The 26,838-nt window shown below is 40.1% G+C and overlaps 1 protein-coding gene across 6 annotated transcripts in view; it reads left to right on the top strand.

The window, feature by feature from the left end:
* The window catches only part of TBXAS1 (thromboxane A synthase 1), a 244,239-nt gene that overhangs the window by 114,198 nt on the left and 103,203 nt on the right, over positions 1-26,838 (top strand). For 5 of the 6 annotated variants that reach the window (XM_072334889.1, XM_072334898.1, XM_072334934.1 and 2 more), the window contains one exon: positions 26,153-26,269. The exons of the other annotated variant lie outside the window; for it this stretch is intronic. In XM_072334889.1, coding sequence (XP_072190990.1) covers positions 26,153-26,269 — 117 coding nt within the window. The remainder of the gene's footprint in view (positions 1-26,152; positions 26,270-26,838) is intronic. 6 annotated transcript variants of the gene reach the window in all.

The following is a 26,838-nucleotide window of genomic DNA, read 5'->3' as shown; positions in this document are numbered from 1 at the left end:
GGAGGAAGGGAGGAAGGGAGGAAGGGAGGAAGGGAGGAAGGGAGGAAGGGAGGAAGGGAGGAAGGGAGGAAGGAAGGAAGGAAGGAAGGAAGGAAGGAAGGAAGGAAGGAAGGAAGGAAGGAAGGAAGGAAGGAAGGAAGGAAGGAAGGAAGGAAGGAAGGAAGGAAAAAGGAAAAATAAAAAGCACAATAACAAGAAGAATAAACAAAGCAGGTGATGTACAACACAATTGCTCACCAGCTGCTGACCAGTGCATAGCTGGTCACTAAGCAGCAGCTGCTCCAGCCAGCTCCCCCAGGTGTATTGTTCCACATGATGCTCTGTGGTATGGGATATCCCTTTGGTCAGCTAAGGTCAGCTGTCCTCGCTGTGTCCCCTCCCAGCTCCTCAGCATCCTCACTGGCAGGACAGCACAAGAAGCTGAGAAGTCCTTGACTTAGTATAAGCATTCCTCTGTAACAACTAAAACATTGGTGTGTTATTAAAAATATTCTCATCCTAAATTCAAAACACAGAACCATACCAGCTACTCAGAAGAAAATTAACTCTATCCCAGTTGAAACCAGGGCAGCTTATTTTGATCTAAAATATTCTCTCAACTGTCAATTTTTCGGAGTGGGAAGCATGGGAATGGGGAGAGCCCCATGGGTGTGAACAGCCCTTGAGAAAACCCAGCATGTTCTTACTCCCTTCTCCCTCCCCTCCCCTCTTTTTTGTCCCCCCCAAAATACATTTCCAAAACCTAAATTTGTGCCTCATACACCAGAGGGAAAGTGTGAATTACCTAACCCTGAATGTCACAAAGGGAAATTATTCACCACATTCTGCAGCAGTTGCATCAACAGTGTGTTAACATTGTCACTAACTTGAAGGATGCATAGGATGATGTTTAAAAGCCTTCATTATAGGGTAGAAAATGTTTATGTTTCGTGTGTATTTTTCTGCATTTTCAACTGGCCTAAGTATAGAGACAGTGGGAAATTCAACTTGCAAAGGGTTGCAAACAATGGATGTACTTGATAGACAAGAGCGAATCAGATGATGATTCAGTGAACTTGGAGCTTTTATTAAAGCTATTCATAATGTAATGTCATGTCTTTGAGTGCTTGTAAGAAGAATGACCTTAATCTGAGATTGTGCATTTGCCAGCAAAGTCACTATTTGCTGGCAAGTAGTCAGGAGATCGTTACGAAATCAAGGTGGTTTTAATCTTCTTAGAGGACTATTGGAAGAGTTTGTTTAGTTTAATACCTGGATGAGAGATCCCATGTTTCAGTGAGGGAAACAGATAAAGGGCTGTGTTCCCTGCAGCCTTGGAGGCTGACTCTAAAGTGTAAGAAGACATGGTGTGCAGCTGTGTTGATGTGAGTGCCAGCCTATGGCACATGGGGATTCCTAACTAAGAACCATTCTCGTGGAGTAGGAAAGGTCACCTTTGCCTTGTTTTCTTCTAGAGGGAGGGTTTGCAATCCCTTATGAAATAATGACAGTTTTTTGTTTCTCCTCATTTGTGTGTGCCAGAAAGAAGCTGACATGGTGTTGTATTTGACCAAAGGGACGTGGTTGCGGTACTCCTGATGCAGGGACTTATTTTCAGTGACTGGCTGTTTTGTTACTGGGTTGACTGAGTGCCATAAGGATTCTTCCATGCTTGCCAAAGCAAAGCAATAGCAATAGGTGTTGGGTGAATTGGGCCCATCCATGCTGATTGTGGATGTCTATGCTCAAATGACAGCTGTGAAAAGGCAGCATCTTGCATACTATTTCCATATCCAGAGAGAACTAGAACACTTCTCCTGCACTGAGCCTGAAATCACTTGATACATGGACAAAATAGATTTTGCATGTGAACAGGTGCCAAATGATTGGTCATTTTTCTTGCTAATATGTTTCCCTTTGATATTATACATTTCACATCTTTACTATGAATATATTTTGAATATTGCTTTAAAAAGCCTTGTAAGAGCAGGATGTTAAGGTGGAGATAGATTACCCGTTATCTAATATAAATTGTCTCAAAGTTGCAGGCCAAACTCTTGCCAAAAATGTGGATCAGTAATCCCCAGGGCAAAGGTAAGCATTGGCTAGTTGAGGTTTGTCAGGATGCTGGAGACAGTGTTCTGCCAAAATTCATGTGGCTATCACAAGTGGAAACTGGTAGTTGATCCAGATCAACTCCTTAAATCTGTGTGTGCCAACTCACTGGATGGGGGGTGATGTTTTTAAATACACAAATCTGCTCTGATTTCAATAGATAACATCACTATTTTTTTCACCAGAAGCTTTGCTGTTACAGTGGAAAAAGCAACAATGAAATAACAAATAATAATGAATTAGTAAAAATGATGAAAATGTGATAAGGAAGTTGATATTACCTGGCAGTGTAAATTCTTTGTATCCCTCTTGAAGCAACAATAAAGCAGTTGCCAAGGAGGAAGGAGCCCATTTTCGGCATTGTGTTTAACTGAGGTCCAGGATGGCTGATACAGTAATGCATCAGCTGATCTTTCTCATCTCTTGCTTGGGGACAGAGTACCAGAAAGGAAAGTGTCTGTGTATATTGCTCTGAGAAAAGGTCTATCCAAATTTGATACAGTACTATGTCCAGTTCTGGGCTCTCCAGTACAAAAAAAGACAGGGATCTCTTGGAAAGAGTCCAGCAGAGGGCCACAAAAATGATGAAGGGCCTGGAGCATCTCCCTTATGAAGAAAGGATCAGTGAACTGGGTCTGTTTAGCCTTGAGAAAAGAAGAGTGAGAGGGGACCTGATCCAGGTCTATAAATATTTGAGGTGTGGGGGGGGCAAAGTGGTGAGGCCAGGCTCTTTTCAGCAATGTGTGGAGACAGGACAAGGGGAAATGGGCAGAAACTGGAGCATAGGAAGTTCTTCATGAATGTGTGCAAGAACTTCTTTACAGTGAGGGTGACGGAGCACTGGAACAGGCTGCCCGGGGGGCTTGTGGAGTCTCCTTCTCTGGAGATATTCAAGACCTGCCTGGATGCTGAACTATGTGACCTGGTGTAGGGAGCCTGCTTTGGCAGGGGGTTGGACTCGATGATCTCTAGAGGTCCCTTCCAACCCCTACAATTCTGTGATTCTGTGATTTATCTCCAGAGCAGGGCTTGGATGCACGACTGGGTACCGCAGGAACTGACTCTGTGTGTGTGTGTGTGTGTGTGTGTGTGTGTGTGTGCTTGGCCTTTTTCAAGTAAAGGGTCAGTTGCGTGTCTTGTGCAAGAACTCACTGGTTGCATGCTGCCTTGGTTTTTAGAATACACGCACTGCTGGTAGGCAGCAGCCCAGCTGATGTGTTGTCATTAGGTAAACTCTGGCAATTCAGTCATATACACAGAGCCCAGTCCAGCTTAGAGGCTAGGCTGCTCCTTCATGGTCTCTGACAAATAGGGTTTTTGTTTAAAAAATGGACCCACTCGCATATTCCTTTGGAGACAAGTCATGCAAAAATAGCTGTGGAATTAAAACTTGTGTACTGTTGCCAAAAATGTGTATACATGCTTTCTTGACCCTGTACCCTTGTTTGTTTTGTTTAGAAATGTTTCTTTTCTTCAAGTTAAATATCCTAGGATTATTTCCTGTTGTGTCAATTTCATTGTCAACATCTCATGTGAATAAGTTAGTCTGTTACTAAATTGTTGTTGCAAAGTACAATGAACTCCACTCGTAAACAGATGAGCATGCTTTATTAGGGGCTCACCTGCACATGGGTACGTGGTTTGGAGCAGCAGTGTCATACATAGTATGAAAGCAGACAAGTCAATATTTGGGAAATGATTCAAACAATTTAAACAAGAGAAAAAAAAATAATGTTGAAATGGATGTCATTACGTCTTCAGGTGTTTTTCTTTTTTACCCTTTGAAATGACTGTTCAGTGGGATGGTCTAGTATGCAAGTGATGTTCCAGTACGTGCTACTAGATTGACTGTGATTTTTAGTTTTAAAAACAAGTTGCTTTTTGAAGCATTGGAGGGAAAGAATGAATATGCCTTCAGTTTATTTAACACCTCAATCTTTTAAGATATATTTCTTCATTTTTCAACTCCGCTTGTGTCAGAAGAGATGGAAATAGATGATCTTTGAGGTCCCTTCCAACTGAAGCCATTCTTTGATTCATTTTTTCCATCTGTTCATCTTGCTTCATCTTTGTTTTTGTTGGGTTTGCATGGGGTGTGCAAAGTGACATGCAAAGGCTTCTGGACACAGCATGTCTCAGAATGTGTTGCTATTCCTGCCTTTGTGCTCACACGTGTATTTTTATACATTTATGGATGCCTACAGATGTACACAGATTTGATTTGAGGTGTCTTTGAGATTTGAGGAAATGCCAAAAACTCATTCCTCACTAGAGGAACTGTGGGAACTTCATAAAACGTGCCTCTTCACGTATGCCACAGTGATATTTCAGTTCATGATGCATCAAAGCCATCGCACCTCATAGCAGGCCTTGCCTTGAATGTGTAGTTCTTTGTGCTAGAGCTGTGAGTTTCTCTCCTCCCTCCTTCCCTTTGCAGGACAGCTTCAAGTAAGTGTCAATCCTACCACATGTACAATAAGGCTCAGTCTCATTGAGCCGAGAACATTCATTGCTTCTAAAAATCACTCCGTGCTTTACAAGGATAAGTGAAAAGATGTCCAAGCAGTGAATTTATTAAGATTTTCTCTTTTTGCCTAGCAGTTTCCTACAGCTGCTAGATCATCATTGGTTTGAAATCCTGGCTGGTATAGCATCGTTACAGAAAGAGAACTATGCTGGGAGGAAATGTGTTTGGTTGTATAGCACTTGACTGTATAATATTAATCTGCATATCTGAGGGTGCTGTTGAACAGCCATGTGAGTCCAGATGCCTGAGAGGTTTTTCTAGTGTCAGTTCTTGCCAGGGCTGAGCAACGGCTCTTACCCCTGTTTTGACCTGATGGTTCTCATGGGTGTTTGCTGGTGCAGGAGCTCCTGGGCTCAGCAGCTGCAGTGAAATATCCACTTTATTTTCCTAGTGTTCCCCTGGGGCTATCTTATAGGTACTGGTGAACCTTTCTAGCTTGGTCAGTGTATGTGTAAATGTTTTGCCTTCTGTTTTATCCTGTAAAACAGCTTTTAATTCTGGACTTCTTTTTTCTTTCCTCTTCTTGCTTTCAGAGCTTGCTAGTTAATGTTTTCTAAGTGATTAAATCTGGTATTGTTTAAATGTTTTAAAGTAGGAGTGCATATGCTTGCAATAGACATTTGAAAAATTAAAATAATAAATATTGAGAGGGTCATTTCTTTCAGACTGTGTATGTCTTTTTATGCGTGCACAACAAATTACCTCTTATTCCCCATCTGCTGCAGCTAATAGCACAAAACTAATGTAAAATGATCACTGCTATTGACTGTAAAATTTATCAGACTTAAGTTGGGCTTGAAGAAAAACTTAACATATTAGTAGGCTGTGTTTTGGGAACCACCTGATCCTCTGAATCCCAGTGGGGTGAGATCTGGTTTTGTCATTAAGGCTTTGGGTTGGGATTTAGGAGTTCTGAGCTCGATTTTTGGCTTTGCTACAAAACTCATGTTCACAAGAGAAAGTCATTTAGGAAGTGCTTTGTCACCTTAACAAATGTGAAAGAGAATATTGGAAACTTCCGGGTGAACATTAACATTAGGGAATGTCAGTGCTTCAGAACTTACAAAAAGGGTTGGGGTTTTATATTATTTTATTTTATTTTGTGAGGGGAGTTAATTTGAATTGCTTTTTCCTTCCTCCTTTTTATGTGGAAGTCTAAATAAAAGCAAAAACCAAAACCCTTCAGAAAAGGAGGAAAGTTTTATTTGAAGGCTTTTTTTTTTTTTCTTTCAAATTGACTTCTTTTGAAGTATTTTTTTAAAGCAGCAAATATAGGATTTACGGTTTCAATTGGCTGACCTGTATTTTGAGGATTATCTTAAGTTTATCATTTTTATTTTATAATTATGTTTCAGAACTATGAACCAATGGAAATCTGTCCTACAAAGTGGGAAAGCTCTCTTGTAGTTACCTTGAACACATGGCAAGTGCCTGTGATGACTACTAGTCACCTTTCCTTTTCACTGTAGCCTTTCTGCACTTTGCTTGGTGAGCAAAACAGTGTGCTTAGTCACATGATTGACCATATGGTAAAGATGAGGGCCTGAACCTCCAGAAAGAGTCCAGAGTCCTGCGGCTCTGAAAGTTCAGAGTCTCACAGCAGTTTACAGCAAGCAATCTGAAAATGCTGACTGTAGTTAAGTCTGATTGTTTTTTCAGTCTGAAAGGATGGTCTGGTTGACTTGAGAACCTCTGCTAACCCCTCGCTGGCATGTAACTTTCCCTGAGTGGTTGCCTGGATGGTCTGGTGATTCCATGCTGTCATGGCTGGAGAGACCCTTCCTGCTAGAGCTCAGTGTACCCTCAGCAAGGGTGGGTCAAACTGGAGTGAGGTTTGAGGAAAACCACACTTCACATAAGGACGCTATTTTTACCAGCTTATGTGGAATTAAAGAGTCTTTTAGGTTGGAAAAGACACTTAGAATCAAGTTCAACCATCAACCTAATACCAAGTCCACTGCTAATCCTTGTCCCTAAGCACCACATCTACACATCTCTTTAAGAGTTCCAGGAGCAGCGATACATATGTAGGATATTTTCTTATATGCACCTACAAGAATAGCTCTGTATCTAAGGTAGATCACATGAATTTTTTTTGCTTAAGATCTATGAATTTCTGATTCTGGAAGCAAGCACTAATATCGGCTACATTTCCATGTAAGATAGCAAAGAAAAATGGCTGATTCCTTCCTGTATGAAGCAATGATAGTGTGGAAACAGATGAGTTACCTGCAGATAGAATACAAGAATAAAATGTTTCCACTCCCGTGTATGGCAGCTCTTTTCCAAAATTAAAAAGAACATGGGTTGTCTATTTTCAGATGTTATGGGCCATAAACCCCAGCAGTGCCACTGACTGTAAGGAAGCTAAAAGGCTTAAATACAAGTTTCAACTTCTATTGCCCCATATCAAGACATGGTGAATCAGTAGGCTGAGACCACAATTGCTGTTGAGATGCACAGTCATCTTATCTTTTGCAGGATTTGCTGTGATGTGAGTTATGTTTCAGCTTGGTCTAAGTATTTTAATCTATCCCCAAGTATTTCTCTAATTTATTAGTGGACTGCAGTGCTCTCATCACCATGGTATCCTGACACCTTCCTTTATGAAGACTGCAAAGCTGAATGTTAATGAAATTTACATTTTTAATTCTCCCTTCTCCACGCTTATACATACAAAAATGGTTTGCAGAATCATTGGAGGGAACATACACAAGCACGAAATGGCATGGAGAAACAACCGAGATTGCTGTGTTGTTTTGTTTGTTTTTAATGTTCTTTCTTTCTGCTGTCATAGTGCAGCCTTCATTGGTTCAATACCTGCTCGTAGGTAGACACCAGAACACCAGATGGATTACGTACTTTACAGCACTAATGATAGTGCCTGATAATGTGTGCAAATCTCCCTTTCACTGATTGTTGAAGGCAGTTAAGAAATACTGAATACAGCTGTACATAATTGCGCTGCTTTTGAAACTAAACCAGCCTGTGAAATTTCTGTTCCTGGAAAATGGTCAAAATTAGTCAATAACAAAACAAAACAAACAACAAAAACCTGAACCCTTTGCATGTATTTAGTTAATGGTATATTGTGACATTCTGCTTCTTGGATGTGAGGCTTCCCTGCCAAGTCTATAGAAACTTAAAGGAAAAAAAGTGCTGCATAATGAGACTATAAAAAGGTGGTTTTGCTGCAGGTGTAGGAAGATGCTGATTTGACAACACTCAGTGCATATGCACTTGTTTGTTGGAAAGCATTTGTGTAAGCCTAAGCTTTTGTGTTTTTAGTATGTTGCAGGTATGTGATAGGAGGGTCCCTATGTCCATCCACTCTTATTCTTTCATATGTTTCTTTGAGTTACTAGAAGATCAACTTTTGAAGTCTTCTTTATCAGCTTATTAATTCCCACTTGGTTTTTTTTTGTCATTTTACAAATTTTTTGTTTTGAATGACTGAAGAAACCAAGACTAGTTTCATTAGGTTTTCCCTTCCCCCAGTCTTTCCTCCTGTTGAAACTTGCCAATCACCGTTAAAGCCTACACTGGGCTTTTCTGCAGCACAGGAGATATCATTAAGGCTTTAAACCCACTAATGAGGGAAATGTGCACTGCTTGAAGGCTCCTGCAATATTAACTACATCCAATTATGTTAGGTAAACGTATGAGTATAGTCAAAACAGGATGAAAGCATATCTTTCTATTCAGGCCAAAAGCAGTCTTCTGAGCCAATCTTTCATCAAATGTACATTGGCTATTTATTTACTGGTTTTGTGGCACTTTTCTTTACATTGCAAGTCCTAAGAGAAACAATACTTTTAGACAGGAAGGGCCTATCTATTCCCAGGGCTCTGCTCCTTAATTAAAGAACACATTTTATTGCTGGATGAAATGTGAAATCTTAATACGTTTTCCCAGTTAGATTCAGTATTGCTTTAGGCAACCTGGTCTTGTGGATGGCGACCACAAGATTCAAACTTGGATGATCTTTAAGATCTCTTCCAACATAAGTCATTCTGTGATTTTATGATTCCTTATCAAACCTTGTCTTACCGGGCTGCTGTGAGTCAGTGTAGTACCTCATATATGTGGAGATAGAACTTGTGCTTTTCTTGGTGGTCCTCCCTTTTGTTTTCTGATGATATCTTGATTTTGTTTTAAGGGCAGTTCAACTTGTCTTACTTCTCTGAGCACATTCTGGGAGGATTTTCTTTTTCCTTTAACTTACTCTGTCTTAACAGCACTGGTTTTGACAGTTCCTTATTTCTGACTTCTGGAACTATTATTTGTCAATAGCAGAATGGTTTTCTTTACTGTTTTCTCTCTTTTTCCTATTCTTGACATGTAGTATGTCATGTCCCTTAATTCCTACCTTTCCCAGTCTGCTTTTGTTAGGAAAAAGAATAATTAGTTTATTGCTTGTTTCGTAATTCACGCAGGCTCTGATTGCAACAGTCAGGTTGGCCTCCTTACATGTTTGAGCAGTCAGAATGTGGAGCTGGTACTTTGTTTTGTTTTCATGTCTTTATCCAGCTTTGGAGATAACTTAACTGCTCATCGGGAGAAAATCCCTTTAAGGCCTCTGATGGTAGTGGAACACATTCATGTCTCCGCAAATGACCTTTAACAGCACAGAAAACTCATTTCCATGTACCTACCCAGAAGCCAGAAAGTTTAGCACTGAGAATTGTATCAGATGTGACCTGGCAGTATATGATAGTTTGAATAGTTCCCATTTATCATGCCTCTGATCTGTGCAGCCTCACCAAGCATCCGCGTGTCAAAAGTGTCCAGCAGCAGAAGCCACAAGACTGGTGCTATAACAAGGTAGACTGTGACAGATATCTTCCCTTCAGCTTTTCTGCCCAGTCTCCAGCAACAAGTGCTGTGGTAACTTCTAGTGCCAGGGGATGCATCGGGCATCATTTCCCTTAATGGGTCCATTTGCTATGAATCAGCTCCCCACCATCCCCACTGTGGAACCCTTTCTATTATGTGAGCTGGTGGCTTTTTATTTTTCAAATCTTTTCATGGTTGAACTTTTTGTTTAGAATATAATAGGAATTATGTTTAGGGATGTGTGTGTGTGCAGGTGAAGTTCTTTCCTCTTCAGTGTGAGTAAATGTGATACATCTGGGCGTTACTATACTGATCCTTGGAAGTCTCTGCTTTTCATTTTAAGACTTTTGAAAGTAACTTTGTCATCTCAAAAAGAGCGGGATTAATTCTCTCTTCAGTCCTTCATTCAGATAGTTTAATCCATTTACGTGCCTTTACGCTTACTGTTGAACTTAAACATATGAAATGTTTTTGTCTCTTTCTTGTCTGCTTATTATTTTTTTCCTTTTTTATTTTCTTTATTTTATTTTATTGTCAGAAATTGTGGTGATATCCTTATCTAGCACAATGCTAACACATTTATTTTTTTTTAAGTATATTAGCTGGACTTCTGATTCCCACAGCAAGACCTATAAAATGGATCATGTGAACTTTGCTCATCTGGTTCAGCCCCCAAACAACACCATTTTAGTTTATTTATCATCATGGACTTTTTCAAAGCCATTTGGGCTGCTTAGCACTGAATCAGACAACGAGAGCTCACATGGACTCTCTACAAGCCCTGGGATAGTGGTAATCTCCAATGGATGGAGTAGTGAAGTCTTAAGTTGATGTAGCTATTTTTTCAGCAGTTCCCTCACCATAGCCTGGAAAGTTATCTTCTGATCTTTACAAAGTTACCTGGCGATTAACTCCAGTAGCCTTGGTCCAGGAAAACGATTTTGGTATGCTATGTATTGCTCTGCAAGAATAAAACCTCTATGGGAAATTACATTCAGAGACAATACACTCCTTACCGCTGTCGGTGTGTTGCAGCTATGAATCTTACGGATCAGAAGTAAAAAATGAGTTGGCAGGGATTATTTTAGTCTCTAGTGAGAATTCTTTGTTTATGTAACAACCACATATCTTGGCACCTTTTGTTGAAAGTAGTTGATAGCAAATAGTTGGCTGGGCTGAGCCTTCAAAAGGGAGCATGCAGCAGTGCGTTATGCAAGTGCCAGGGAAGCACTGGGCTGCTCACGGTGCTCCTGACCATGACCAAGGAAAGTTGCAGGGCACTTCCAAGTGCTGTGTCCTGATGCATCACTTTTTATTAGCTTTAAGTTCCCCATAATGAGCAGAAAAGAGAGGATGAGCATAAAATCAGTGATATGTCTTAGTGATACGTGGCTCACTCTATGCTCTCCAGCATAAGTGCTCGCTGCTTTCAACCCTGCTGGCCAGTTTCATGTTGATTCCACTCTTTGTGAAGGCTCGGTGATGGCACAGGGAAAGTTGGTTTAGGTGCACAAACACATGCAGCAACAGGTAATACACACAGATCAGGAAGCAGCTGTTCTGAAGCAAAATAAAAGGGTAGTTAGTTGTTGCTAATTATTTACTTCTACCAGTCTCTTCTCACTAGTGCTAAGCAATAGACAAGAAAATAACTGCCGTCTTTGCTAAAATAATGTGCAATTTTTCTACTTTTTATTTCACATCTGCTCTTGCACAAAGGATTTGGGGAAATAATTTGTAAAAACAAGAGCTATCTTGCACTGTTCTCCTCTGCCAGATTAGATGTAAGTTTGAGATGCATGAAATATTCTTTTTTTTCCCTTTCAAGGCAATTGCAAAAGACAGTTTCACCATTTCCTTTTCCATTTTCAGTATGCGCATTTAGATGAAGTTAAAACTGCATTCTTGCACTTTTTATGCAGCTTTCCTAAAATAATTCTGAATAATTTAACAATGTCTCAGAAGCATCCCAGTGTAACCAGTCACTGACCTTCACTCATGTTTTAATGTCGTCAGGTCTTAAACTGTATTTGATCAGTTCCAAAGAAGCTGGCTGTAGGAGAGGCAGAGGTGATATCTGTAATTAACATTGCTCGCCATGTTCCATTACAATGTTTACCTTCCAGAAATTTGTCAAACGTTAACTCTTTCAATTATTTTTTTCCCCATTTAGAGTGTTTTGCTCCGGATGATCTTGGCATTTTGGAGCAGAAGCCTAGGGAAAAGATAGGGCTTTGTAACCACTGTGGGGAAAAAATAAACACAATGTCCTTTTCTTTGACTTTGGCTTTGATCTCTCTGGTGTAAGGGCTGGATATAAAAAACACTCTGAAAATCTAACCAAACTGCTTAAGTTTATAAGCCCCTGAAGAATCTCAGTAAATATAGACTCAATAAAAATTATTAAAGACTGAGGAAACTCACTTGCAAGTATCGCTCTCTGGTGACATGGTTCTACAGATCAGTAACTTCTTCTACAAGTTGTTGTGTGAGCTGGATGTCTAAAGGTTGAGAACCCTGAGCTTGTGTCTGATTGAAATCAAGTGGAAGATTTTTTTTATACGTAACATTAAAAACTTTCAGAAATTTATCTTTTACTGACTTTTACAGTCGCAAAATCAAATAGAGATCCCATGGGGGAAAATAGTATAGCTAGAATTGGGCCCTTTTTTGTATATGCTTTGGAATACAAAGACCACACTGAGCCTAAGATTTTCGAGCCTTTTAATACTTTCTATTGTTGTTTTAATTTCTTTCTAATCTTACTCAACTGCAGGTTGAATACATAGCATAATATAGTAGCAGTGTTAATTAAAAAATAAATAAAGGAGGCTTTCTCTGAAAGTAATGTCTCCTATTTTATTATGCTACCTGAGATATTTGAGGTGGATGTGGGTGATATGGCAGTAGTGGTCAAACCTTCCCACCAATATTATGATATTTGTTGTCGTGTGACAGATGGCAGAAGAGGGGCACTCTGACAAAATGGTGTCTGATGTGGAAGTGTGTGTAAAGCAAAGGTGTGTCATTGAATTCCTCCATGTAGAAAAAAAGGTACTCACATAGACACTTGCTGAACATTTCTGGGGACCTAACAGTGGATGTGAGCACAGTGAAGTGGTGGGTGCTGCCTTTCAGCAGTGGCAGCAATGAGGTGAAAGACAAGCCATATTCTGGATGGCCTTGCACAGCTGTCACACCATGAAATTAAGAGTGTCTCCATCAGTTCATCTATTCAAATTGGTTCCATAGCTGTAACTGTGTACAGAGCTGAACTTCAGCTTCAGTGCACTGGAAATGACAGTGGCAGTGTTGGCATATTGCAAAGTTTATGCCAGGCGGGTCCCATAACCCACTCATGCTCACAGGAGCAAAGAGAACACTGTATGCAAGCTAATGAAGCAATACAAGATGAAGGTTTCCTGGATCACATTATTACTGGTGATGAGATGTGATGTCACCACAATGAACTGGACTCAAAACAGCAGTCCATGATGTGAATTACTCATCGAAGAAAAGGTTCAGGATGCAGCCCTCAGTGAGTAATGTGCACTGTCTTTTGGAAGAGGACAGGGATGATTCTTCTGAATTTTCTGGAACCTGCACAAACAATCAACTCTGACAGCTTGTCATGGAGTGACATTCCACCCCTTATTCTACATCACTACATCATGCTTAGTATATATATATGTATACAAATAAACAAAAATAAAAATGCATTACACACACAGGTCTATATTCATATATATACATAGAATTATTGACTGTACTCCCCCAACATCAAATTCCCTTGTGGTACACATTGAACATCCCCATCTTTCTGTATCACCCACCAAGTACATCCAAGTCCTTGTGCAAAAACAGTTCCACGGAGAGGTTTGTCCTTTCCAGAGGCTGGAAGGACCCAAACTGCTTTTCCCAACATGTTCTTTACATGTACTACAGGGACCTTATCTCCCTCTACAGTATGTAGGGGCCTGGATTGGGTAGAACCATCACAATTGACAGATCCTCTGGTGTTGACCAACCAGACGGCTTCTGCAAAATGCTTCTCCCAGTGCTTAAATGTTCCACTACCCATTGTTTTCAACAACCCATTGTATAGTTCAATTTTACCAGAAGCTGGTGCATGGTAGGGGATATGATAAATCCACTCAATGCCATGATCTTTGGCCCAAGTATTTATAAGGGAATTTTTGAAATGTGCCCCATTATCAGACTCAATTCTTTCTGGGGTGCCATGTTGCCACAGAACTTGTTTCTCAAGACCCAATATGGTGTTTTGGGCAGTAACATGGGGTACTGCATATGTTTCAAGCCATCCAGTTGTTGCCTCCACCATGGTAAGCACGTAATGCTTACCATTGCGAGATCGTGGGAAGGTGATATAATCAACCTTCCACTCCTCCCCATATCTATACTTTTGCCATTTCCCTTCCCCCCATAGAGTTTTCATCCTCTTGGATTCTGTAATTATGGCACATGTTTCACAGTCATGAATAACCTGTGCAATAGCGTCCATAGTTAGGTCCACCCCTTGGTCTCTAGCCCACCTTTATGTCATATCTCTTCCTTGATGGCCTGAGGTCTCATGGGCCCATCGACCTAGAAATAATTCACCCTTGTTCTGCCAGTCCAAGTCGATTTGAGCCACCTCAATTCTGGCAGCTTGATCTACCTGATGGTTGTTTTGTTGTTCTTCAGTAGCCCGACTCTTGGGCACGTGAGCATCCACATGGCACACCTTTACAACCTTATTCTTTATTCTTTCCACAGCCCAAATAAGTTTACCCTTCCATTGCCAGTTATTTTACTCCCACTGCTGTAACCACTCCCCATAAAGCATTTGCCACCATACATGAGTCAGTATAAAGATAAAGCACTGGTCACCTCTCCTGCTCAGCAACATCTAAGGTCAGCTTGACAGCCTTTACCTCTGCAAATTAGCTTGATTCTCCTTTTCCTTCACTGGCCTCTGCAACCTGTTGTGTGGGGCTCTACACAGCAGCTTTCCATTTGCGATGCTTCCCCACCATACAACACGATCCATCAGTGAACAGGGCATACTTCATTTTCTGGTAGTTCATTGTGCAGTGGGGCCTCTTTAGTCGTTGCCCACGTTCTCCACCAAAAGCTGTCACGGAGTTACCTAGATCAATCTATGTCCATGACAGGGGGGCAGTAGGCTTATGGGCCCCCTGACCAATGGGAAGTGAAAGAGAAAAGGGGAAGAGGTTGTAGTTTCCTTAGAAATAAATAGGAGGTATTACTTTCAGAGCAACCTACTTGTATTCCATTGCCCTTTATGTTTCTGGAGATTTTAATGAAGAAATGTGTGGAAAATAGAAATTTCTTTTTGTGACTGATTTAGGTGAGTCAGAAGTTGAAATAAAAGGGAAAGGTTGATTAGAATATTTTATAGCAGTTAAAGCTTTTAAGGAAAAGTTGCAGTTGTTTCAGTTTGCAAAGTAAGGTTATTTGGTTCCAAAACCATACATAACAAGAAATTTTGTTGGAACTTTTCTCCATTTTTCTTCCAAAAAACAAGGAAAAAACAAATTGGTTTTGCAGTATTTCCAGGTTCTCTCAATCATGCTCCTTTAAGCTTTTCTAACTGGCTTTAGTTTTATTTTGTTTAATGTAAGTAATGTAAGTTTTTGGAGCAAGCCCTCTTCTCTCAGTGCTGTTTGGCCTTGGCAGGTCAGTCATTCTCTGGATGCCCTGGCTGTTGGATGGCATGGCCTTGCTTTTTCCCTCTTCATTGGTCAAGTGGGACAGCTCTAATTTCCTCACTTCTTTCAGCTATTCCCTTGGCTCTTGTGGTGGCTTTTATATTATGTTGGCAAAACACAGTAAGTTTTGGCTGTAAGATCTTAGGCTGGCCTCAGGGTTAAGATTTATTTTAAGGGAAAGTTTTACCAGGGTTTCAGGCATGTTGTAGAGAGCTATTTTTTCAGTTTCAAGGTCCCCTTAATTTATCCAGTTATTGGATGCTGGGGGGATTCAGCACTGATCTCAGATGTGGGAGAAGCAGCTGTACTGATAGCGAACCAGTTCTTGTGCTGTGGGAGCACATGCTGCATTGGCCAATATTGATGACTGGAGACTACAGACCTATCTCTTCCCCTTCTCTCACACCACTCTGTAAAGATGTGCTTGGAAGTATAAGGACTGATATCAAGCAGAAGTATTGGGCTTATATATTATGTTTGCAGTGTGGCAATATCACTGATACATGGGCTTCTGGAAAACAAGTTCTCTCTCCCGCTGTGCATAGGAAGAACCTGTCTTGCTCTCAGCAGGTAGGACTATGGCAAATGCTATGCAAGTTGCCTGTTGTTTTTCTATATGCACCCATCTATTCTGGGGTTACTACACAGCAAAAGGTTGCAGGTGTGCAGTGGAAGAAACCCCCTGAAGGCTGCGCTGGAGATAGACAGATAGTTTTGCTGGAAAGGGATTGGTGATCTCTGGGGTGGGGGGCTCCAATCTGTTGAGTTTTTTGGTTGGTTAGTTTGGTTTCTGTTTGCTTGCTCATTTTGTCTTGTCCTAGCCCTCTTAAGGTAACAAGGTATGGTGTTATGCTTTATGTTTCTTAGTCCATGCTGCTTGCCATTACAGCATAATATGTTTGAGAATGTGAAAGTAGCTGATACAGTTAATTTGTTTTGAACGGGGTACTTGTGGATACTCAGAGGAGCATTTTAACTGCTCTCCTTGAAGAAATCCAACAAGAACAATATGAGGAACAATCTGGTTACAGGTTGTTTGTGAAGTGAGGCTGCTGTAGTGAAATCGGGAGCTCGAGGGAACTCATGATAATACTATAAGTCCTGTAATATTATCTGTACGCAATAGGACTTTATTATTGTTGAAATTATCTTCTGACAAACACTTAATTCTTGTGTTTAAATTAATTTGAGTGTCAAATGAACAAATGCTCTTTCCAACCAGCAGGCTTTGACATGCTTTGATAAATTAGGATTTTTTTCTTTTTTCACTTGATTGAAACCAAACAAATAATCACAAATGTGAAATCTTGGAAAATAAAATCCTGAAAGTGGGCTGCACAACTACTTACCAAGTTTTATAGCCCATTTTTTCTTGAGGGACAAATAAATGAGGAACTAAAACAGCTACTGCTATCAGGAAAACACATTAGTGTTTTGACAGATAGATGTGGAGATCTTAATATACAAAGTTTGTTTTTCTCCCTGATGTGTAAATATTCACTTAATGTAATTAGAAACAATTGTGAAGTGGCAGGCAGGGAATTCAAATTCTTCAGTTAAGCGGATATTGCAAATGTGATTTGTTGACAGCTTGTCGTGCTGCCATCACTGCTGACCTGGAGTTCTCTTTCTGAACAATTTTTCAAAGGAAAACTAACATAAAAAGAATCATATTGGGCCAGAGAGTGCTCTGCCTGACTTGCAGCAGATGCTCAGAGAAAAGAGCACAAGAACGCAGCAAGTGCAGAGTGGTATTTCCTTTAGCACAGCCCACTAACTTCAACTGTCAGTGGCTTTTGGATTCACAGAGCTGTAGGTTGCAACCATGCTTTTACTTTTTACTAGTCCTTTTTTTCCAGTAGTTTGATTTAAGTAGCATCTTGAACTCATTCGCATTTTTTAAAGCCATGAAGAGCCTTTGCAAGCAACCTTTTATTCACCTTGTTTGACGTTGTGTTCAGTTTTTCATTTTGACATCAGGGAAAAAAAGGTGGAATACTTTTCTCGGGATTTGTTTTGCACATATTGGACATACTGGTCTGAAGAACTGACTCCAAATATTCTGGTTTGAATTAGGTAAATGAGGCTGAAGTGCATTTTGCCTATCAGGATGTTGCATTATAGGAAATATGAAAATAGGCAACAATTTGTAGATGCTATCTAGAAATTTAGAACACTGATAGAAACCCTTTCAAAGGACAGTCAGATTTTAAACATACTTTACTGATTATCTGTGTATTTTTTAGTGTTTCTCAGTGCTCAGAGATTTTAAGCTGGACTGCCCTGTTTATAATTTTACTTCATATTATAACCTTTGAATGAAAGAATGCAAACCAAAATATTCAATAAAATGTAAAATACATTAAAATTGACATTTTTAATACATACTCTGCTCTGAAGAAAATCTTTGCGTACAAATAATAGTTTTACTGTGAGCTGCTGGTGTAGGTCTCCCCTTCACCTGGCTAGCTTGACTCTGATAGCAGTCAGAAAGTCTTAAGCATTTAGCTGTCACTCAAGGAGCTTTGAAAACATAGATCTTTAAAACCCTTGCTCAGCCGTACGTAATGCTGGGAAGTGCCTTGAACCCCTTGGGGCTGGCAATTTCAACTAAGGTTTCTCAGGCCCCTGCAATTCTTTTTCTCTGACCAGAATAACTTTGGTGCACTTTGAGATCAATCTTGTGTCCAGCATGGGTGACCTGTGAATATGATGAATCAAGAGGAGCTGAACCTCACAGGCATGCTTTGAAACTGCCTGTATTTTGGGCTCTGAAAAAAGTATAGCAACAGTAAACATTTCTCTTTGAGTTACAAGAGAAGGTGATGATGCTTGGCCCCTTTTACACAGTCCCCAGTGACAAGGACAGCTGCCCAGAGTGCAAGAAAAAGGCTTTCATGCTTTTCTCTGCTGGAAGTCATGTCATGGCGCTCATCTCATCTCTCTGGGAAGTGCTCTACCTAGCAGCTCTTGGGGAAGATGCACTTGCAGCCTTCTATATGTAAGTAATTCTGTTTTTTCCCATGCAGTCCATGGTAGAGAAGTCAGAGAATCACTCCAGCCTAATAGGGCAGTCATCTGATTCAGGGAGGCTGAAGTTTCAGATACTGCTTCAAAATATTGCTGATTGCAGAGGCCAAGGTTTCAGATAAGCTGCAGAATATTACTTGCGTTTCTTTATTTAACGATAGTGTATATGTAAACAGACCTTGGAGAACTGGGACTGAAGCACGAGGAGTGAATGCTCTAATTTCAGTCTCAGTTTACTCCTAACTATTCTTTGGAAAGGACAGGAGGATTTAGGAGCATTTCTCCCCTGACATTCCACTTGACTGTATTCCTGCTGTGATGGTTTATTCATTCTTAATTTTCCTTATTTCTTTACCTTTCTTCCTATGGGTGTCATCAGTAATTTCTTTGTACATGAGTGATTGAAAACCCAGAGATATAGCTGAAACAAAAGTTACTGGGAGCTACTTTTCTCCCAGTTTACCTTACAATCTATAAAAAAAAACAACCTTTTGATCCTCAACCTTTCCTTTAGGTAAAGTCTGCAAAAACAGAGAGGCTTTTATTAGTATTATGACTTTATACAACACTAAATAGTCTAGTTTCATCAGCTGGAAAATAGACTTAAACATTACATTTAAAAACTGTTTTAATACAGCAGAAGCTGAGTATAGAGTACAGGTTCTCTAGTACAACCAGAATGTGCTTATAGTACCAAAACATTTAATAAATTAAAAGTAAATGCTTTTTTTTTAGTTTGACTGTTTTGACCTCAGGTATCCAAACTGACCCCTATAAACAAACTGATGAAGGTGTGGACTTAATTTTGATCTTGTTTACACCTACAAATGAAATGATGTGTGACTTGCATGGGTCTAGGTCAGACTGTAGGAGGCCATATGTGTTTATTTTAGCATTTATGAATGGTTATGTTTACCTCATAGCAATGACTCGCTTTGGTTTCTATTGACAAAACCATGACTTAAGAGAATGTTTGCAAAGACAAGAACAGATGTTTCCAGGCATCTTGCCACAGAAGGGAAAAATGCCAGTATTTACTTGTAAACTGGTGTTGTCTGTGCCATTTTTCCAATGAGTAATGATGAACAGTAGCCATTAGTCAGTTGTTGAAAATCCTAACTCGACAACAAAGGAATGGACTCAGAGATTCTATTTTGTATAGTCGTGTCTGTACAGTAGAATGGAAGACAATTGCTGCCATCACTCCAACCAGTTCTAAGTTGTAACACTCTTTTGAAGTCACTTAATGACCAAAGAGAACCTAAAAGCCTAATAAAATGCATAGTACATGGATATTTTCTGTCCTCCAGAAGTGTGTTGGTTGCAAATTAAACTACAAACTTTTACTAGACACTTTAATGAAATTGCAAAGCAACACTGACTTTTTGGAGTTAGTTTGGTGATCTTTTTTTCCTTCTTCAACCGTGAGATGACCTTCTAAATCACAGGTACTAAACTCAGACTAGTTTTACACGGACTTTTATAAGGGAAAATACTGCAGTAGACTTTCAGTGGAGTTAATGATGGTTTCAGGCAGCTTTTGGGGTGAAAAAGTGTTTGCTCACTGCTTTTTTGGGCAAGAAGGGACTGGCTGCTCCAAACAGAGCAGAGGGCTGGGAGGGATGCAGCAGTCTCTTCCGTTGGGGCACGGGGCTCAATGGCCTTTGCACTCTGTGAAGGCTGTGATCTGTGTGTGAAGAGTGGAGGTTGTTCTCCAGCTATGGGAAAATCTGATGTGTGAAAAGTTAGGCATGTCTATTTCCTCTGTGTAAGAATGAACCTGATAGATGTAACAAGTAATGAATTAGGGTGTATGACATAAAACAACTTGTTTTGTGTAATAGCGTGTATCACTGTACTCTCCTGGTGCAGGTGGAACACAGTATGTTTTATAATATCATGAATGCAGGGAGAGCTGAGTATGGCTTTCCTCTTACAAATCACCTAGAAAATTCAAACAAATACAGAGGCATCCTCTGCAGACTTATTTTCATGGTGCATTTACTGCAGACCTAGTAAAAGGGTGAGCTCTCTGATCCCTTTTTTATTTCCTTGGAGTGATTTTGCTTTTATTTTTTTAAGAGGAGGTACTATGTTGGTCATTAAATGTCATGCCACTGCCTGGATGAAATTCCATCTGAGCAGCTCAGGTGCTTATTGGTTCCACCTGCTGGCTGAACTGGTGGTGACCTGTCAATCAGCTGGCATAAGCTGGACTGAGGAAGTAATCATATGAAATGAATTCAGAAATAATTCCCGTCTGAGGGATGAGGATAGAAACTTGTCTTTTTGCTTTTAACCTTCTCTCTGATTTCTCATTAAATTAAATTTTAAAACATGGTTTCTTAAACAGGATAGCAACGCCTAATTATAGGTGTGCTTTTAATAAGATAAGGACAGCAATCTTTGAAAATTAAGAGATGAACAAATTAGTCCACACATGTGGCAGGCCTGTTTGCTGCTTATTCCTGTGTGTGGGCTCTGGAGCTCACCCAGGGAGAGAAAACTGAACCCTATTACTCCCTACAGCTATCACAGATATTGCATGGTAGGTCTGAGGGCTAGGAGAAGGACTACACCTTGTATTCAAAAAACATCCCAAAATTGTTCCAGAGAGGGAAATCGAGCAGATGGAGGATCTACAGCTGGACATTACCCCAGATACTGCAATGCCACGAACAAAGGTTGAAAGTGAGAGGAGCAAATGGCTTTTGTCAGCATGGGTTGTGGGGTTGTTATTGGGTATAGCGTTTGTGATTCCATTTACAGATGGACTCTGCAAAGCCTACAGGGCTAGAAGAAAGCTGAATACTTGTACTAAGGCAAAAGGTGTTTGTTAGGTATGAGTGATGCTGAAATTACTCTTGGATTTGCTGTTAGGATTTGGAATTTTAAGTGCTCTAGAGCTTAGTTTCTTGTCTGAATCTCACCTGGATTTCAGTGCTGAAGATGACTTCCAGCAGAAGTAAATCATCTTCTATTGGTTCTGAATATGGGAGCAGTAAATTGTGATTAAGTTTCTGAGATCCAATTTCACAGTTTCATTTCTTGCTGTGTTGTCTGTGCCTGTGGAGCAGATGAGCAACTGGTTCTGTAGACGTGAATGGTCTATATGGACTTTGTAGCTTGTAGGTTCTTAATGGTCTTCAGTGATGCTTTTTAGGTCCTTTGAAGATTCATCTCTTTGGGGTATCTTAAGAGTGCATGGCTGTGTTCTGCTGGTTGCAAAGTTTCACGAGGGAAGATTTCTGAGGGAATTTTGTGGTGATACTGTGATGCTACCCTTCCTGCTGCTTCAGACAGCCCTAACCTTTAGGTGATAAACTCAGGAAACAAAAGAAAATCATTTTTGAATCGCAAAAGACTGTAGTAATAAACCCGAAAAAAAACGGGATATTAGTACATGAGTAGGTCCTACAGATGTCCATATTGATGCACTTCTTATCAGGGTTCTGTCCTGTATTGATTAGTCTCCCCCAGACACAGTCTGGGCACAGTTCAAGAGATTAACATGCATAGCTACCAATAAGCAGTTTAGATACGGCCATTCTCTTCAGGAAAGCGATTTAACCTTGGGGACAGGAGGTGTGTTGTACCACTTGGCCTCAGAGCCAAAGAGTTGCTGGCTTGAATTATTTAGTAATACACAGCAAGCCAAATTGACTCGGGGACGTACAAGCCAATAACTGTGTCTGAAGGGTCAGCCTAAGGAACAGCTTAATGGGGAGGGAATTCTTGCATCAATTACAAGGATGCTGCTCATCTACAAACATTTGGTTTCTGTTTTAAAAGTGCTGGTCTTTCAAGGATGTTTGAAAGCAAATTCCTGCAATTATTTATTTATTTATTTTTGTTTTGTTTTGTTTTGTTATTCCTTATAGCATGTCTGTGATCGTGGGATCTCAGTAGCACAGTGTGGGTGTGCTGCAGCAGTTTACCATGATGCCAGTTGTCTTCATGCAGCATTACTGTACTGCGGTCAAAAGTGGTTGATTACACAGGAGAAGGATTCACAAAGCAGTTGTTGGGTGTTTAGATAATGCCAGATGGAATATGAGCCTGATTGCATTTGACTTACAAGCAATTTCCTCCACCACCTTAAAAACAAAATCTACCCCTGAAAATATTATAGCTACCTTCCATGGTAATATGTTTTAGTGAATTTTGTAGGATCAGGAATTGTAACAAACAGCTGGTACTTTGTCTATTTGGAGCGAGATAATACTTGCATCTTTCACTAAGATACATCAAGATCATTGTCATATCAAATTCATTTTCATTCCTGCTCCAAGAATCCACAAAGCAAGTTATGCAATTATGAAAAAAAAAAATGTTTGCAGAAATTACAAGAAAAACCTGATAAATGAAATCTGCTATCCACTGTCAGTCACACTGATGCTATTCCAATAAACACAAACATGTATTTGAGCACCCAATTTAAAAAGACAGAGTAAAGTAATTTATGGCCAGAATTGTGTTTCTTTCCTTGCAGTGTCTAAATATGTATAATGCTATACACACCAAAAATGTGCTAAGTGAGCATTGCTGACATGAAGTGGAGTGCTAAAAAGGCAATGGTATGGTTAGTGTCATAGTTATAACATTTTATTAACAGGCTTCCTGTTCTGTAACAGATCCCCTTTTTGTGAATGCACTGTATACAGTCTTCATGCCATGGTGAGCAGTTTTTAGGGGGGACTGTTTGGTTTTAGGAGGGGGCTTTGCTTTCAAGTCAAACACAGTCAGGTTTATGTCTCATCTGTTATTATCTAAGTGGAGCTTTGTCTTCCAGAGGAGTTTTGTCTTATAAAATACACAGATTGGGCAGCCTTCAGTTCAGAAGTGGATGCAAAATACTTTTCCAAGTGTTGCTCTCTAATTTTTTTTTTTTTTCTTTCCTTTTTCCTTTTTACTTTCCTGCATACAACTCAAATCTTGTTTGGAAGACTTATCAATCATTTCTTTGAGGGAACTGCTGTTCCGTTCTTTCACTTTTATTTCCTGAGCAATTCAGAAATGTTGATGTATCAGTAGCAGTTCAGAAGAGGTGATGTGGTATCTCCACTTCATAAATCAGGAGCGAGGCTGATGACTGAAGCACAGGTCTAAAAGTGTTTGCTAATTTGGGGACCCAATCTGATGATCTAATTTCTGGGACCAGTATGTTTTGTGTGATCAAAGCATATTCTCTTTTTTATTTCAGTTGCATCAGTAAGAGCTCAGTGGCTCTGTAGTCTGGGCTTCTGAACTTGAAGCTAAAGACCAAAGAAACAAGGAATGCTTATTTGGTGACCATCTGAGCTAATATTTAGCATGAAAATCTTCCCTAACATTGCACAGGAAGTGTGGAGCAGAAACTTGTGTCTGGTACTTTCTCCAAGTGTGATGCTCATTTCCACAATCTCTCTCTTCTACCTTTACTTCAAATATAAGTAACAAGTGAGACAGAACTCCAGTGAATGATGGTCTCTCTAGTTGCACCTCTGATCCTTGAAGTAGATACCTACTAACAAGTTAGAGAACAGATAATTTATTTAAATGGGATGCTCAGAGAAAAGAGTCCAAACTACTTGAGCTTTGACAGCCTGTCCAGATTTTCCTTCTTATCACATGAAATAATATGGGCTGTGTATATGTTAGAAAGGTACCCATATTTTACCTCAGAGTGGTCATCTCATGTGAATACCTGGCTCTATGTCTTTATTTAGCTTCAGATCCCATTGTGTACTCTTCCCCTTGAAAGCAGCTGATCTTTGCTCCAAACTGATCAGCTCAGAGGCTTTCCTTGACTGCACAGGGTGGTGTTACTGAGTATTTTAAAACGATCACATTAGAACTGCTTACAATATAAAATGAACTTCTGCATTTTAAAAGCTTGTGCAACGTGGTGAGATTCCTGGCAAGCGTAAAGAAAAAAGGTGTTAAGGAGAGCTGGCAACTTCTTAAAGAAGATATTAAGTACAAACTCTTCCAATATGGAGGAAAGTTAAGGATGTGCAGTAGAAGACCACTGTAGCTAAATCATGAACGTTTCACTGCCCCTACAGGGAAAAAAAGGGGTTTTATAAAGTGGAAAATAGGCCTGGTTTCCAAGAACAAGGCTAAAAGAAGAGCGTGTAGGGACAATAAAATTAAAAGGTATTCAGGTGTGTAATGGTTGTAAGAACTCATTCTTTATGTACATTAGTAACAAAGTAAAGACTCAGAAAAGTGTCAAGAGTGTGAAAGGAATCAGTGGATAATGTTAGGAATGCCAACATATACTTTTTGTTGGTTTGTGTCTTTCCTGGGAAAGTACTGGGACTGCTGCTGCTGTTAACATGGGGCCTATACAACCACTGCTATCCTGGGCAGGTGCCATATCTCAAATGCACAAGTGAGTGTCTTTTTATAGCATGTTGTCTACACTGTGACGTATGCCTCTCATCCGTACCCACCAGTTTTAGAACAATTAGTCTGGAGGAGTTGGCTGTGCAATACAATAAATACTGATTGAAGATGAGTTGGGAAGGGTTTAGGAACAGTCCACTGTTAGAATGGAGGCATGCGTCAGGGTGATCCCAGAGGCAGGCACTTTGCAAGTGCTGGTCAGTACATTTCTTAATGGTTTAGATGGTGGCAGCATTGAGCATGATAGCATTATATAGAAGGTACTGAGCTGGGAAGGGTGAAAGGCACTGAAAGAAACAGCAACAACTCAAAGTGATCTTGATCAGTCAGAAGTAATCATAAAAAGAATAGCCATAGTTCAACATATATTAGTTTTAGGAGTAACCAGCTTCAATGATACAGGTTGAGGAATAATTCCTGGGTAGCAGTTACTCAGAAAAAAAGTCTGACAGTTGCACTGAACCATAAGCCAGGACATGAGTCAACAGGGTCATGCTGTGGTGCGTAGCATTCTGGGGTGAATAAGGAGGAACACAACCTGCAGTACATGGCATGAATAACCTGTTTGCTATGCCTGTTCATGATAACAAAAATACTACAGACTGTATAGGAAGAGAGCTGGTGCTGCCTTGGTGAGAGTAGGCCAGAACTGCGGCGGTTTGCCTGGGGAGGTTATTGAATCTTGATTTTGGGATGTCTTCAAGAACAAGTAGGAAAATCACTTCGAAAATAATAGAAGTTTTTGGAGATTTTTCTGAAAGGCCTTTTCCAGATGTAATTATGTTGTTTTCTGGCATGCTTCCTCTCTTAAAATAAATAAATAAATAAATATCATCTTACTTCTTGGTGTATCACTGTTCTGTGTGAAGGGGTTTCTTAAAATTTAGCAAATCCATAGTAGCTATCTCAGTACAGATCTTAATGGGATGATGCTTTAAGCTGCTAATATGTATGACCAAGTTCTGAAGCAGTAAAAACCCCAAGTCAGAACATCTTCATTCGGCAACACTCTGTGAGAGTTCCGTACAGACAGAGTAAGAACTGAAACTTGCTTTCTAATCAACATATTTTCAGAAGACTTTGAAAATGCATGTAACAGTCTGACATACCAGCTGTCACCAGAAATCGTGTCCCCCACCAACACCCGCGTGCAGTATGTTGGCACTCATGTCACACAGAGAAGGAGTGTTGACAGGTCCTCTCGCTAGTCACCTTAGAAAGGGAGAAAAGAAATCAGGGTTCAGCAAAGGAGAGCTGGCAATCACAGGAGAACATCAGAAGCGACAGAACCAGAACAGCCTGAGTAAGGAGCTGATGGACTGACCCAGGGCTTTTACAAGCCCAGGAAGAAAAGCAGACAACAAGAGGGAAATGTTCTGTATCTTCATCCATGTCTACCTTGGTGTTTGGTTCTGATTTGAACCCCTGTCATTCTGGAACAGCAATGCAATACCACTTATGGCCAGTCTTACCAAATTCTAGAGCCTCCAGTGGCTTTACTTGCCTTTGTGTTAAAACTGAATCATTTTTTATTTTGACTTAGAAGCCGAACTTAATTTCCAAGCCGATGCTTGACAGCATCCTTTGTCTTCGTGATGAGAGATGGAAGTATGTCCGGAGCCTGCTGACCCCAGCCTTCAGTGATGCCAAACTGAAAGAGGTAAGGCGTAGGCAGTGTCGCTTTCCTGATTCAGAAGGCATAGTTTTTTCTTTTGTGTAAGCATCTACTTGTATGGCTCCACATTAAGGATAGGTTAAAAATTCTGTTGCTTTTCAGTTTACTTAGATTTTAATAGCATGTCCAGTAGAGAGCGTACAATGTGGTCCATGTCATAGACTGGTGTAAATCAGAATAGTTCATCTGAGGAGATGATCCTTTTTCTTTCTCTGTATACACCATTTAAAAGTGTAGCAAAGTAAAAAAAATACAAATAAAAAAAATCTTACTCCAGCCCTTTTAGGAATGAGCTAGAGTACAGAAAAGGTTATTGCTCCCAACTGGAGCATAGCTTTTCATTATTTGCAGAGTCAGCAGCTCTCATGTTAACATGGGAACCGCTGTCAGTCTATTTTCATTTCTCCATCTCCTTCCCCCCACCTTCTTTTATTCTTTAATCCTTTCATATAATAAAATAAGTCACTGGAACAGAATGTCATTGCCAGATAAATACCTCTGACTGAAAATAATGTCTCCACGTTGACCTGATGCTAATTTCCTATAAATGTCTC

The sequence above is a fragment of the Excalfactoria chinensis genome, chromosome 1 (genome assembly GCF_039878825.1).
Source record: "Excalfactoria chinensis isolate bCotChi1 chromosome 1, bCotChi1.hap2, whole genome shotgun sequence".
NCBI lineage: Eukaryota > Metazoa > Chordata > Aves > Galliformes > Phasianidae > Excalfactoria > Excalfactoria chinensis.
Note: the sequence above shows the minus strand (reverse complement) of the source record. Positions and strands in the feature narration are given on the sequence as shown.